At 34.8% G+C, this 13,548-nt stretch overlaps 1 protein-coding gene across 4 annotated transcripts in view; it reads left to right on the forward strand.

The window, feature by feature from the left end:
- Positions 1–13,548, forward strand: part of Spast (spastin) — a 59,039-nt gene that overhangs the window by 39,441 nt on the left and 6,050 nt on the right. For all 4 annotated transcript variants that reach the window (XM_026392023.2, XM_026392186.2, XM_026392103.2 and 1 more), the window contains 7 exons: positions 3–78; positions 317–408; positions 923–1,002; positions 3,655–3,697; positions 5,851–5,930; positions 9,389–9,459; positions 11,493–11,533. In XM_026392023.2, the coding sequence (XP_026247808.2) occupies positions 3–78; positions 317–408; positions 923–1,002; positions 3,655–3,697; positions 5,851–5,930; positions 9,389–9,459; positions 11,493–11,533 (483 nt within the window). The remainder of the gene's footprint in view (positions 1–2; positions 79–316; positions 409–922; positions 1,003–3,654; positions 3,698–5,850; positions 5,931–9,388; positions 9,460–11,492; positions 11,534–13,548) is intronic.

Here is a 13,548-nt window from a genome sequence, read left to right on the forward strand (position 1 = left end):
AGGTGGGGGAAGGTGAGAAATTGGTGAGAGCTCTTTTTGCGGTGGCTCGAGAACTTCAGCCTTCTATAATTTTCATAGGTGAGAATGTTTTTCCAACTAAATTATTTGAATACTTGTGATATTCCCCTTTCCAAATATGAGAGGTATGATAGAAAAGATTATTCAGAAGGAAAAAGTTTTAAAGAGTGGTGACGTTGAAGACTACGTATTGAATTCAATAGAACAGGGTATGTTAATAACTTAAGTATGAACTAGATTTGTAAATGATCACATATATTGGCCTTTTATTAAAGTATTTTCCTTGTGTTTCCCCTAGATGAAGTTGATAGCCTTTTATGTGAAAGAAGAGAAGGGGAGCATGATGCTAGTAGACGTCTAAAAACTGAATTTCTAATAGAATTTGATGGTGTAAGTATATATGATTGTTGTTGGTAACAGAGTTTGAACCCAGGGGTGCTTAACCACTGACCCACATCCACAGTCCTTTTATTTTTTATTTGAGACAGGGTCTTGCTAAATTGCTAAGAGCCTTGGCCTCCCGAGCTGCTGGGATTATAGGACACCACACATGGCTATGATTTTTTTTCTTTTCTTTTTTTTTTTTTTTTTTTTTTTGATACTGGGGACTGAACTCGGGGGTACTCTACCACTGAGCCCTGTTTTGTATTTTATTTAGAGACAGGGTCTCACTGAATTGCTTAGCGAGACTGGCTTTGAGCTTGCAATCCTCCTGCCTTAGTCTGCCAAGCCACTGGGATTACAGGCATGTGCCATTGTGCCAGGCAGCTATGATATTTTTAATGTGGCAGAGTTTTTTTTTGTGTGTATTCCTATTAAATTATCCCAATTAGAAATATGTATGTATTTTTCTTTTTCATTACTTTATTTAAAAGTACTGAAAAACTTTTTTTGTGGTTTGTAGGTACAGTCTGCTGGAGATGACAGAGTACTTGTAATGGGTGCCACTAACAGGCCACAAGAACTTGATGAGGCTGTTCTCAGGTAGAGAGATTGATGTGGAAAAACATGTGTTTATTTTCTATATTTACTCATGTGTTTATCTCATATTTCTTATTTCATTACTCTTGGTTTTAAGACTAAATTATTTTCCTTCCTATGCTACCTCCTGGCCTCTTGTTATCAATTAAATAAGGAGTTTGTGGTCATGTATGGGATAATATGAGGAGAACTAGTCTTCACTTTATGGTTTTAGGCAAATTGCTTAATTCTTTCGGATGTCATTAAATTATCTTTAAATTCCAAAACTGATTCTTGCTGGGCTTCATGATTATAGCAGGATTCATGAGAACTGTCTAGTATGTTTGAACAAATTTATTCCCCTCCTACTGGAAAGACAATTTTACTCAGCATGAAATTCTTTGACCTGCTTTTTGTTTTCCAAATAATTTATAACATTGCTCCATTGTTTGTAGGATTGGATGTCACAGTGTAAAAGTCTACATAGATTCATTTCTTTCACACTTATAGATTAACTTGATTTTTTTTTCTTTTTACTAGATAGAATTTTCAACCATTTAAGTTTAATTGGACTTTGTTAATTATTTGTGGGATTCATTGTTTCTTTAAATTCATAGTTTGGAACTTCCCTTTTTTTGAAATTTATTTTAAATACTATATTTAACTTTTTTTTCCTAATAATTTTTTCTGGGTGTTTTTTTTTTCTGTTTTTGCATGTAAATTATGTATTATGTTGCATCTCTTTGTCCCTGTATCTGTAATTTTTCTTTGTTCCTTTTAAACTTTTTTGTTTTGTTCTGTTTTCCCAAGTCTGTTGCCTTTATTTCTTACTGAGTTAGTATTTATTCTCTTTCCTGTTACTACTTTTATAACTTGTTATAACCTATTCTGTGGTGATTTCTTTTTTCTTTGCATTCCTGATCCACCCTATTTTGCATCTTGTTTTTTCTTATTTCTTTGAGCCTTTGTATCCATTTCCTTAAACTCTTGTTTTAAAAAAAAAAAAAAACAACTTTTTTTCATTAAATTATTTCATTCTATGAAAAGATATTTGGTCATAATTTTAATTTGCTGTGTGACAGAATCTTATGCATGTTCTTCATTTTATCTACTTTGTTTATTGTAGGATTTCTCCTCTTCTTTTTTAAGTGAACCCTGTGACTTTTCCATTTTGCTTATTATTTTTCTTTGGATAAGAGGAGTTTTCTTAGAAAACCTACTTTTCTAAGGATATTGTTGGGTGAGGGCTAGAGAAGTAAGAGTTATCTTGAGCTGTCCCATGTATACTCTGAGCTAACAGGCAGTCATAGTGAAGCCCTACCTGCTGATGAAGGGTATGTGTGTATAAATAAGAGATAGAGTTGATTTATTATTCTTCCACTGAATAATATTGATGACAGCAAAACAGCTTGTCATCCAGCCAAAGTGGTTAGTGCCTTCTTACAAAGGTAATGTGTCTTTCAATTTCTTTGTGCAGTCTTTCCTTACATTCTTGTGTTATCAGTTCTCATGGTCTGCAGAGGTAGGCCGAACATGCTTACTTAAATAATAGGGAGTAGTTTTATTCCCTTCACGGTATGATGTCTCTGATTTCATTGAAAACTTGATGTTTGGGGCTGGGATTGTGGCTCAGCAGTAGAGGGCTTGCCTAGCACAGGCGGGACCTGGGTTTGACCCTCAGCACCACATAAAAAAATATAAAGGCAGTGTGTTGTGTCCATCTACACCTAAAAAAAATAAATATTAAAAAATAAAGAAAAGAAACTTGATATTTGGACAGTTATGTCCATTATCTGCAATAGTAGATCCTCTGTATCTTCATTTGTTAGTGTAATTTTTACCTCTACAGTAGCACTTCATATCTTTTAATTCCGTAACTGTTAACCTAGAATGATGATGATGAAGTTTCCATTCTTCTTCCTATAATCTTTTTTTTGTGTGGGTGTGTTTGTTTTGGTACCTGGGCTTGAACTCGGGGGCACTCGACCACTGAGCCACATCCCCAGTTGCATTTTGTATTTTATTTAGAAACAGGGTCTCACTGAGTTGCTAAGTACCTCACTGTTGTGAACTTGAAATCCTCCTGCCTCAGCTTCCTTGCCACTGGGATTACAGGCATGTGCCACCACTCCCAGCTATTGTATGTTATTATTGTGCATTATTACTATTAAAAACATACATCTAAATGAATGGCTGACTTAGCCATTTATTTTTTAAAATTTTTTTTAGTTGTAGTTGGACACAATACTTTTATTTGTTTATTTTTATGTGGTGCTGGGGATCGAACCCAGCGCTTCGCACGTACTAGGCGAGTGCTCTACCACTGAGCCACCGCTCCAGCCCCTTAGCCATTTATTGATTAAGGATTTTTAAACATTAACCAGAGAATTTTTTTGGGATTGAACCCAGAGGCAGTCTTTCTGAGTTGCCAAGGCCAATTCTCATCTTTCAGCCTCCCAGGTTGCTGGGATTATAAGGCATGTGCCATTGAGCCTGGCTAACCAGAGTGGTGTGGTTTTTAAAAAAATAACTAAAAATATTTTTTTTATGTTGATAACTACTATTATGTGTTCAGTTACTTTCACTATTAAAGCCTTTTCCTGTCATTTTTTTCCTGAACTGAGTTACCTTTAAATTCAAAATACTTGAATTTTTTTTTTGTTTTGTTTTTTTTAGGCGTTTCATCAAACGGGTATATGTGTCTTTACCAAATGAAGAGGTATGTATCCGAACTTCTTTTTATTAGTATAAACAAAAACCACCATCTTGATAATATTGAGTTTTCCAGTCCATGGTATAGCTACTTTCTAACAGTTTGGTAGTTAATTCAGTTTCCTTTCCCATTACTTTTCCTGTTCCTTTGTCCTTCCTTCCTTCCTTCCTTCCTTCCTTCCTTCCTTCCTTCCTTCCTTCCTTCCTTCCTTCCTTCCATCTACCTACCTACCTTTTTCTTTATTTTTTGTTTGTTTATTTATTTTTAGTTGTAGTTGGACACCACAATTTTATTGTGGTGTTGAGGATCGAACCCAGCACCTTGTGCGTGCTAGGCAAGAACTCTACCACTTACCTAGTATGCCTGGGTTTGATCTCCAGTACTGCCCCCTCCCCCCAAAAAAAATACCCAAGAGAAGTGGAAACATTCACACAAAGAAATGTGAACAGGAATTATTATAGCAGCTTTGCCATGTTAATAATAGTCAAAAACTGCTCATCAGTTGTTAAATGGATAAGCAAATGTAGTGTATACACACTAACAATAAAGGGAATTAGCCATATATGCTACATACAGTAATGTGAATGAAACTCAAAAACATTATGTTAAATGAAAGAAACCACGTGTGAACAATTTCATAGTATATGATACCATTTATATGACACATCCAGAAAAGTAAAATTTCTAGAAACATAAAAGCAAATCAGTGATTTACTAGGACAAGGGATAGATAGGAATGGGGATTAATTACAAACAGCCAAGAGTGAACTTTTTGGAGTAATAGAAATGTTCTGGACTGTGTTATTGTGATGATTGCACAACCCTGTAAATTTCTTATGTCATTGATTATATTAAACTTTATGGTATATAAATTCATACTTACATAAAACCGTTTTTAAAAAATTATGGCCACGGGGCTGGGTTTGTAGCTCAGCAGTAGAATGCTTGCCTAGCATGTGTGTTGCAATGGGTTTGATCCTCAGCACCACCTAAAAGTAAATAAACAAAATAAAGGTGTTGTGTCCATCTACAACTAAAAAAAAATTCTTTTTTAAAATTATGGTTGTAGGGCTGGGGATGTGGCTGAAGCGGTAGCGCGCTCGCCTGGCATGCGTGTGGCCTGGGTTCCATCCTCAGCACCACATACAAAGATGTTGCGTCCGCTGAAAACTAAAAAATAAATATTAAAATTCTCTCTCTCTCTCTCAAATAAATAAATAAATAAATAAATTACGGTTGTATAGCTCAGATACTTGTCATTCTTAGAGCTTTATTTGAATTGTCTCAAAAGATAGGTACCTTTTCTTTAAATAACACATTGTGGGGACTGGGGTTGTAGCTCAGTGGTAGAGCACTTGCCTTGCATCCATGAGGCACTGGGTTCAATCCTCAGCACCACATAAAAATAAATAAATAAAAAAAAAGATATTGTGTCCATCTACAGCTAAAAAAAATTAAAAACAAACAATGTGACCAGTGCAGTGGCTCACACCTGTAATCCTAGCATTTTAGGAGGCTGAGGCAGGAGGATCTTGAGTTCAAAGACAGCCTCAGCAAAAGCAAGGCTGTAAGCAACTCAGTGGTTAAATGCCTCTGAGTTCAATCCCTGGTACCAAAAAAAAAAAAAAAAAATCACATTGTATTTTGTTTATTAGAGCACTGTGATTTATATGTAGTAGTTATATTCATTTTGACAAAATCATAATGCAAGGAATTTTATTTCTGTCCCCATTCCTGCCCCCCTTTCCTTCCATCTTCAGATTCTTCCTCTGTTCTACTGGTCTTTCTTTTTGCTCCTTTAAAAATAGTTTTAAATTCCAGCCAGGTGCCTTGGCACACAGGAAGATCACAAGTTCAAAGCCAGCCTCTGCCAGGACAAGGCCTAGCAACTCAGTGAGACCCTGTCACTAAATGAAATACAAAATGGGGCTGTGAGGATGTGGCTCAGTTCTTGAGTGCCCCTGAATTCAATCCCTGGTACCAAAAAAATAAATAAAACAAAAAAGCTTAATTTTAACTATGTTTAACTGATAAAAATAAGGTTTCAATGTGACAGGATTTGAATCTGATTCCTGGACATTATATTGTTAATTCTTAGCTTATTGAGTAAGAATTATTAATTTTGACCGTAGTGATCATTCTTTATAATTTCATTTCAGACCAGACTACTTTTACTTAAGAATCTGTTATGTAAACAAGGAAGCCCACTGACGCAAAAAGAACTAGCGCAACTTGCTAGGTGAGTAATTTGATTTGGTTTATCTTATTTAATTTTTTTTAAGTAAAGTTTACTGTTTTCATTGTTATTTTAATTTTTTTAACCTTTATTTTATTTATTTTTATGTGATGTTTTAAGTGCCTCATATACACTAGGCAAATGCTCTACCACTGAGCTACAACTCCAACGCCTATTTTTTTTTAATTTTTGAGGTTAAGAATTCTCTTTCTGGCAGGCCACAGTGGTGCATGCCTGTGATCCCAGCAGCTTGGGAGGCTGAGGCAAAAGGCTCATGAGTTCAAAGTCAGCCTCAGCAACTTAGTGAGACCCTCAGCAACTTAGCAAGATCCTGTCTATAAATAAAACATAAAAAAGGGCTAAGGATGTGGCTCAGTGGTAAAGCACCTCTGGGTTCAATCCCCAGTACCAAAAGAGGAAAAAAAAAAAAAAGAAATTCTAGGGGGTGGGTTGTGGCTCAGTGGCAGAGCACTTGCCTAGCAAGTGCGAGGCCCTGGGTTCGATCCTTAGCACCACATAAAAATAAAATAAAGATATTGTGTCCAACTACAACTCAAAAATAAAATTTAAAAAAAGTTAAAAAAAGAGAAATTCTCTTTCTATATATAAGCTAAAATATAAAACAAGTAATTCATTTATCAGAAAAACTTCTCATCCTGTATCTCCTTACTATCTTAGCTTTTCTTCCTCTATATGTGGTATCTAAATTTCATATATGTGTATGTGTGTGTGTGTAATTAATATATATATATATATACATACATATATATATTAATATTAGTTGTAGATGGACTCAACATCTTTTTCTTTCTTTTCTTTTCTTTATTTATTTTCATGTGGTGTTGCGGATTGATTGCAGCGCCTCACACATGCTAGGCAAGTACTCAACCACTGAGCTGTAGCCCCAGCCCTTGTGTCTATGTTTTACTGGACTTGGCCTAAATATGTAATGATGGTGTTATTTATTTTTTTATAAATAAAACTTACGAATGGTACTAAAGTAATTTAAAAATTTCAAACATTTTGTAACTGCTCAAACCAACATAAACTATAAACTGTTCTTTTGAATTATGTAGAATAGTTTTTAAAACTTATACATCTTAAAAAATTTTTTAAGATGGTAAGGAAGACTTTTTTATTTAGAAAGGGATTAACATTATTAACATTTAGATAATTTACTAATCATATTAAAGGAATATGGTTCCAGCTCAACTTTTTAAATATAATCTCCTTTAATGGGAATGTTTTTAGAGTTCAAATGTTAAAGTTAAATGTTACGGGCTGGGATGTAGCTCAGTGGCAAAGCGTCTGCCTTGCATTCGCAAAGCCCTGGGTTCGACCCCCAGTTCCAAAAAAAACAAAAAAAACAAAAAAAAAAAAAAAAGAACCCCACCAAAAAAAATAAGATTAAAAAAAAAAAGTTAAATGTTAAACTCAGGTTAATATCATAAAAATTGAATCAAATTATGTTACTGGGGCTTGGGTTGTAGCTCAGTAGCAAAGTGCTTGCCTAACATTTGTGACACCCTGGGTTTGACCCTAAGCACCACATAAAAAAGTAGACAAGTAAAATAAAGGTTTTTTGTTGTTGTTGTTTTGTTTTTAAGAGAGAGGAGAGAGAATTTTTTTTTAGTATTTATTTTTCAGTTTTTGGCGGACACAACATTTTTATTTTTATTTTTTTTAATGTGGTGCTGAGGATTGAACCCAGCGCCCCGTGCATGCCAGGTGAGACCGTTACCACTTGAGCCACATCCCCAGCCCCCAAAATAAAGTTTTTAAAAAAGTTTTTAGGGCTGGGGTATAGCTCAGTTGGTATAGTGCTTGTCTCACATGCACAAGACCCTGGGTTCAATCCCCAGCACCAAAAAGATAAAGGAAAAAATAGTTTTTAAAAATTATATAACTGGGGCTGGGGATGTGGCTCAAGCGGTAGCGCGCTCGCCTGGCATGCGTGCGGCCCGGGTTCGATCCTCAGCACCACATACCAACAAAGATGTTGTGTCCGCCGAGAACTAAAAAATAAATATTAAAAAAAAAAAGCAAAAAAAAAAAAATAAAAATTATATAACTGCCTGAACATCCGTCCATGTATAAAAATTCTTTTGCTGATTAAGTCTGAATAATGCTAGTGCTAAAGAACTATTTTTAAAAGTTTTTTTCCAATTTTTTTTTTGTAGTTGTAGATGGATAGAACGCCTTTATTTTATTTGTTTATTTTTTATGTGGAGCTAAGGATTGAACCCAGTGCCTCACACATGCTAGGCAAGTGTCCTGCCACTGAGCTACAGCCTCATGCCTAAAGAACTATTTTCTATAATTTACTGTGACCAACAAAGGCCAAGAAGCAAGGTATGGAGGTCAGTAGATGGAAAATTACTAACAGGAAACATCATGAGTAAAAGGGATTCTTGCTGAAGGCAGGCCAGGATGATTAAGTATCAACGGTAGTCAGATACCAAGGGTGACATATATTTTCAGAATTCACTTAGCAAGTTTCTTGCTCAGGTGGATTTGTATAGCAAGTCTGAGGTTGGGCCCAGTTGAGGAGAGGGCTCACAAGAGCCTGATTACATTAAGTTATATCTTAACCTTTTTGTTTGTTTTACAGTGGACTTAAGTAGAAACTGGAGATAGGAAATTCACTCATTAACTTTAGTCCCTGAAAAATATCATGAAGTAATTTTAAAATTTTAACAAATACGTGAATAGTGAGTAATTTTTGTAAGAGCTCTGAGTTCCCAGATATCTATGAGAAGAGAATAAATTAAATACTTGAGAATATAGAGATCCTCCTTTGTCATTTCAATGAAGAGTTCTACTAATAATGTTACATCTGTTAGTTGTTTTAACATAGTACCTGATGAGTAAATACTTTTCTCCTATTTTATTTTCCTCTTCGCCTTTGTTTCTTAATTCCCTAGTTTTAATTCTCTTTAACAATCTCTTGGTTGCCCAGCACCCTTACTGTATTGTGGCATCCTTTTCAGATGTGCCTCATTCTGCCATTGTCTTTTTCTACATTTAATGAAATGTAGGAAATGTAGGTTTCATTAAATGTAGGAAAAGAAAAAGACAATGGTAAAAAGCTTGATACACATGATACACATGGAGATAAATAAGACTAATTAACTTACAGAAAAATAATTGTGGTTATGTGTCATTTGGCCACCAGTGGTTTTTACCTTTCCAGGTGATGTGTATGAAGTTTTCCACTGGGCCTCCTGGAGCGTATGCCTTAATCTAAAGGAATGGTTTTAATGTTGTGTATTAGAAGTATTATAAGGAACCAGTGGTAAATTGTTTTTTATTTATCAGATGGGCCTTTTTCTTCCCTTAAAATCAAATCACCTGTCAGCTTGCTGAAAAAGGCAGAATCATTTATATCCTCTTATTACATAAAGATTTTTAATCTGCAGAAATGAAAATGGTTTACTCTTTTTTCCTTCCATTTTTTTCAGAATGACTGATGGATACTCAGGAAGTGATCTAACAGCTCTGGCAAAAGATGCAGCACTGGGTCCTATCCGAGGTATGTGTACAGGAGCTTGAAACATTTGAACTATTTACTATTCCATTTTAGAGATTTAAAAAATCTCTACCCAGAGATCCTTTTTATTATCAGTGTGAAAGCAATAAAGCTGTCTCAGTGTAAAACTTCATACCAGTTAGTTTTTAGACTAGAGATCAACAGAGTTTTTCAGAAAAGACTTTATAGTAAATATTTCAGGTTTTGTGGACCACATCTGGTCTCTGTTGCATAGTCATCATAATTGTCTTTTCTCTTACAACAACCTTTTTTTTTTTTTAAAGAGAGAGAGAGAGAGAGAGAGAGAGAGAATTTTTAATATTTATTTTTTAGTTTTCGGCGGACACAACATCTTTGTTTGTATGTGGTGCTGAGGATCGAACCCGGGCCGCACGCACGCCAGGCGAGCGCGCTACCGCTTGAGCCACATCCCCAGCCCCTACAACAACCTTTTAAAAATGTAAAACCCTTCTTAGCTCACAGCTAATATATGAAAATAGTCCATGAGTCAGTAGACTATTACCCCTGTTTTAGACAAGAAGTTTTACTTCTTGATAATTTGTAGGGAGTGAGGAATTCAATGGAAAAGAAAACTCTTTATTTTGCCATGCAGAGGATATCCTGGGCCTTGTGCATGCTAGGCAAATGTCCTGCCTCTGAGCTACACCCCCAGCCCAAGAAAACTTTTTTAAGCAAGTAAAAAGTAATAATAAAGGGGAAAATGTTCTTGTCTGTTTTCTTTTTTCATTTTAGTAATCTAATATCATTTGAAATTAATGTGTCTGAATTTTTACGTAATATATCATTCTGTTTTGATTCAAGTAAATAATTTGTTGTTTCTGAATACCACAACTGATTTCTTTATAGTTTAGGTTAAACTCACTGTGATACACCTGAAAGTAGATGTTCTCAGCTGCTTTTCCACAGCTAGCTAGGCACTGAGTGGATGATGTACTCAGTTATGCACTCACATTGGCTATGATGATAAACAGCACAAAGAACACGAAACTTTCAGAGAACTAGATATATCTCTAGTCTTTTTCTTTTAAGAAAGTAAAACTGAAGGAAACTGAAGGAAAAGGATGTTATCTTTAGTCAAAATGTTTTGCTTTACAATAGTTCCCCATATCTGTAGTTTCACTATCTTTGGTTTCAGTTACCCACAATCACCTGTGGTTTGAAAACTCTACAGAGCACAATAAGATCTTTTGAGACAGAGAGTGACCACATGCATAGAACTTATTACACTATACTGTCATAATAATTGTTCTTTTTGATTATTATTATTAAAAGTTAAGCTTTTATGGTGTCTAATTTATAATTGAAACTTTATCACAGATATTTATATATAAGAAAAAGCATATATATAGAGTTTGATATAATCCAAGATTTAAGGCATTTATGGAGCTCATGGAATGCATCCCCCATGCATAAAGGGAAACTATAGTATTTGTTAAAAATTACTTATAGCACATCTTTCCCAGAGAATTGGAATAATATTGATTAAGAGAGGCTATTTTAAAAATAATAAATATAACCTTGTGTGTGTGTATACACATATATATAACCTCATGTATATTTTGAAACTGAGTAAACAAACTTTCTTACTATAAGAGGTATGAAATCTTGTTCAAATAGTAGACTCAGAAATAGTAGCTAATGTATAAATCATTTAAATTTTTTAGAACACTGTAGCTGTTATTCTAAAGCAGACAAAAATTTGAGATTTAAGGAAACAGACTAATGTCTTTTTGTGAAAAACAAGTTGAATTAAGTTAATTTTCAGATTCATGAACTCTATTGTTCACAGGCAGTTTGCAAGAAATCAAATGCCTCCTTCCTATTTACTTACTTCTAAGAGGGAGTATTTCTAAGCATTTATAAATTGCATATGCTCTCAATGTTAATATGTCTCTCTTAATAAAATGATTTATTAAACAGATATTATTAAACCATTGTACTTGGCATTGCCCTTAAGCCATTTAAACTTTAAAAATCTTTTATTTTTTTAAGTATCTAACTTTTACATTTTACAGAACTGAAACCAGAACAGGTGAAGAATCTGTCTGCCAGTGAGGTATCCTATTTTATGATTACTTTTCTTTGATTTTCCTCTATAAGTCTTACTTCATTTGTCTAGGGTTTTTTCATTTACTTGATCAGAAACTAGAAAAAATTAACTTTGCTTTATTTCAAAATATGGGGCCTGTGAAATTAGTATCTTATGGTGTGTGTGGTTTTTTTGGTAATGGTCAAAAATATACATAGTCATTAATTTTTTATCAAATTATGTAATGTAAATATTGAACAAAAATTATAGAAAACTTGATGCCATACATTATGAAAAGTACTCTATGATTATAATTAACCTCTATATTAAAATGTTCCATTTTGTTAGTTTTTCAATCTTTTCATCCTTCTTTAAAAAACAATATAGTCATTATTGTGCTGGGTATGGTGGCACAGGCCTGTAATCCTAGTAGCTCAGGAGGCTAAGGCAGGAGAATCACAAGTTCAAAGCCAGCCGCAGGGCTGGGGTTGTGGCTCAGTGGTAGAATGCTCGCTTTGCACGAGTGAGGCACTGGGCTTCAATCCTCAGCACCACAACTAAAAAAGCCAACCTCAGCAACTTAGCAAGGCCCTAAGCAGCTTATTAAGATCTTGATTCAAAATAAAAAGCAGAAAAGGGCTGGTTAAATGCCGCAGGGGTCAATCCCTGGTACCAAACAAAAAATTACTATTGTAATTTCTTGATATGGAAGGCTACCTCATTAAGACACTAAAGCATTTCTTTGGAAACACTTGCAAGCCAAATATAACATGAGATATGCAGGATGGTTATAGTTATATGAGAAAATTATTTATAGCAGGCTTGAAATATGTTTCTAACTCTTCTGCCAGAGATTTTTTTGTTTATTGCCCAAGTTTCAACAGCTTTTGAAGGGACAGTGAAGTGTTAACATAGAGAATGAGTATATTTGAGTGCGTTTTGGCAGTCTTTTTTCTTCAAGCTTAAGTAAAATTGAGGTTGCCTGATTAGGCAACTTGAACATTGTCAATTTAATCAACTACATTACTCAGAAAGCCCTCACTTGTCTTGTAGCCTCTCTTTATCCCCCACCTCCACAGGGCTGGAGCTCAAACCTAGGGCATTGTGCATGTTTAAGCACAGCTGCATCCCCAGCTCCACAGTATTATTTTTCTACTAAAAAAGTAAAGATTGTGTATGAACTGTTTCTTTACCACACATTACTCCCGCTAGTATTGATCAGCATAGGTACTCTAGACCCTTAGACTGAAGATGAGGAAATAACCATTTTATGCATGATTTTGGAACTCTGTCCTTTGGAAAAACTAGCAGAATAAAGGGAATAGTCACCATCTGGCATGTAAATTTAAACAGGAAGCAGTCTAGAAATTCCCAGTGTATTTAAAAGGCAAAATGCTCTGAGCTCCAGATCTGGATTTTGCCTTTTTAAAAATAGATTGGGAATTTATAGACTGCTTCTTGCAGTCTTGATGTGAGGATTATTGGGAAAGCTACTTTTGGAGTGGAATATTTTAATATACTTTTTAAAAATATACTTTTGTTAATGTCTTATAATAACTTCATGGAAACAAATAGGTGGCTCCTTGGGAAATAGACTGTCTCAGGAATCTGCATGATTAGTTCATGAGAATGATAGATTAATAGTGGGCTCTTTTAGCCATTAAGTGTGTTTCTTTTCCAGTCCTGAGAATATATCTATAACCAAACTTTGAACATTTTTATCTTCACTGAACAAAGTCAACCTAAATAAAATTACTGTTTTATCTGAGGGGTAAAGAACATTGCAGTCTATTTTCTTGTATTTTTGCAAGTGCTGGGGATAGAACTCAGGTCTTTGCACATACTAGGCAACAATGAACTATATTCCCAGCTCCTTTTTATTTTGAGACAAGATCTCACTAAGTTGCCCAGGCTGGCCCCAAACTTGGCAATCTTCTTGGTTCAGCGTCCCCTGTAGCTGGGATTATACCTGTGTGCCACCCCACCAAGATAATTATTTTCCTTTCTTAGAAGTAACTATTACGGATTCGTGACTCTAAAAC

Source organism: Urocitellus parryii, chromosome 12 (genome assembly GCF_045843805.1).
Source record: "Urocitellus parryii isolate mUroPar1 chromosome 12, mUroPar1.hap1, whole genome shotgun sequence".
NCBI classification, from domain to species: domain Eukaryota; kingdom Metazoa; phylum Chordata; class Mammalia; order Rodentia; family Sciuridae; genus Urocitellus; species Urocitellus parryii.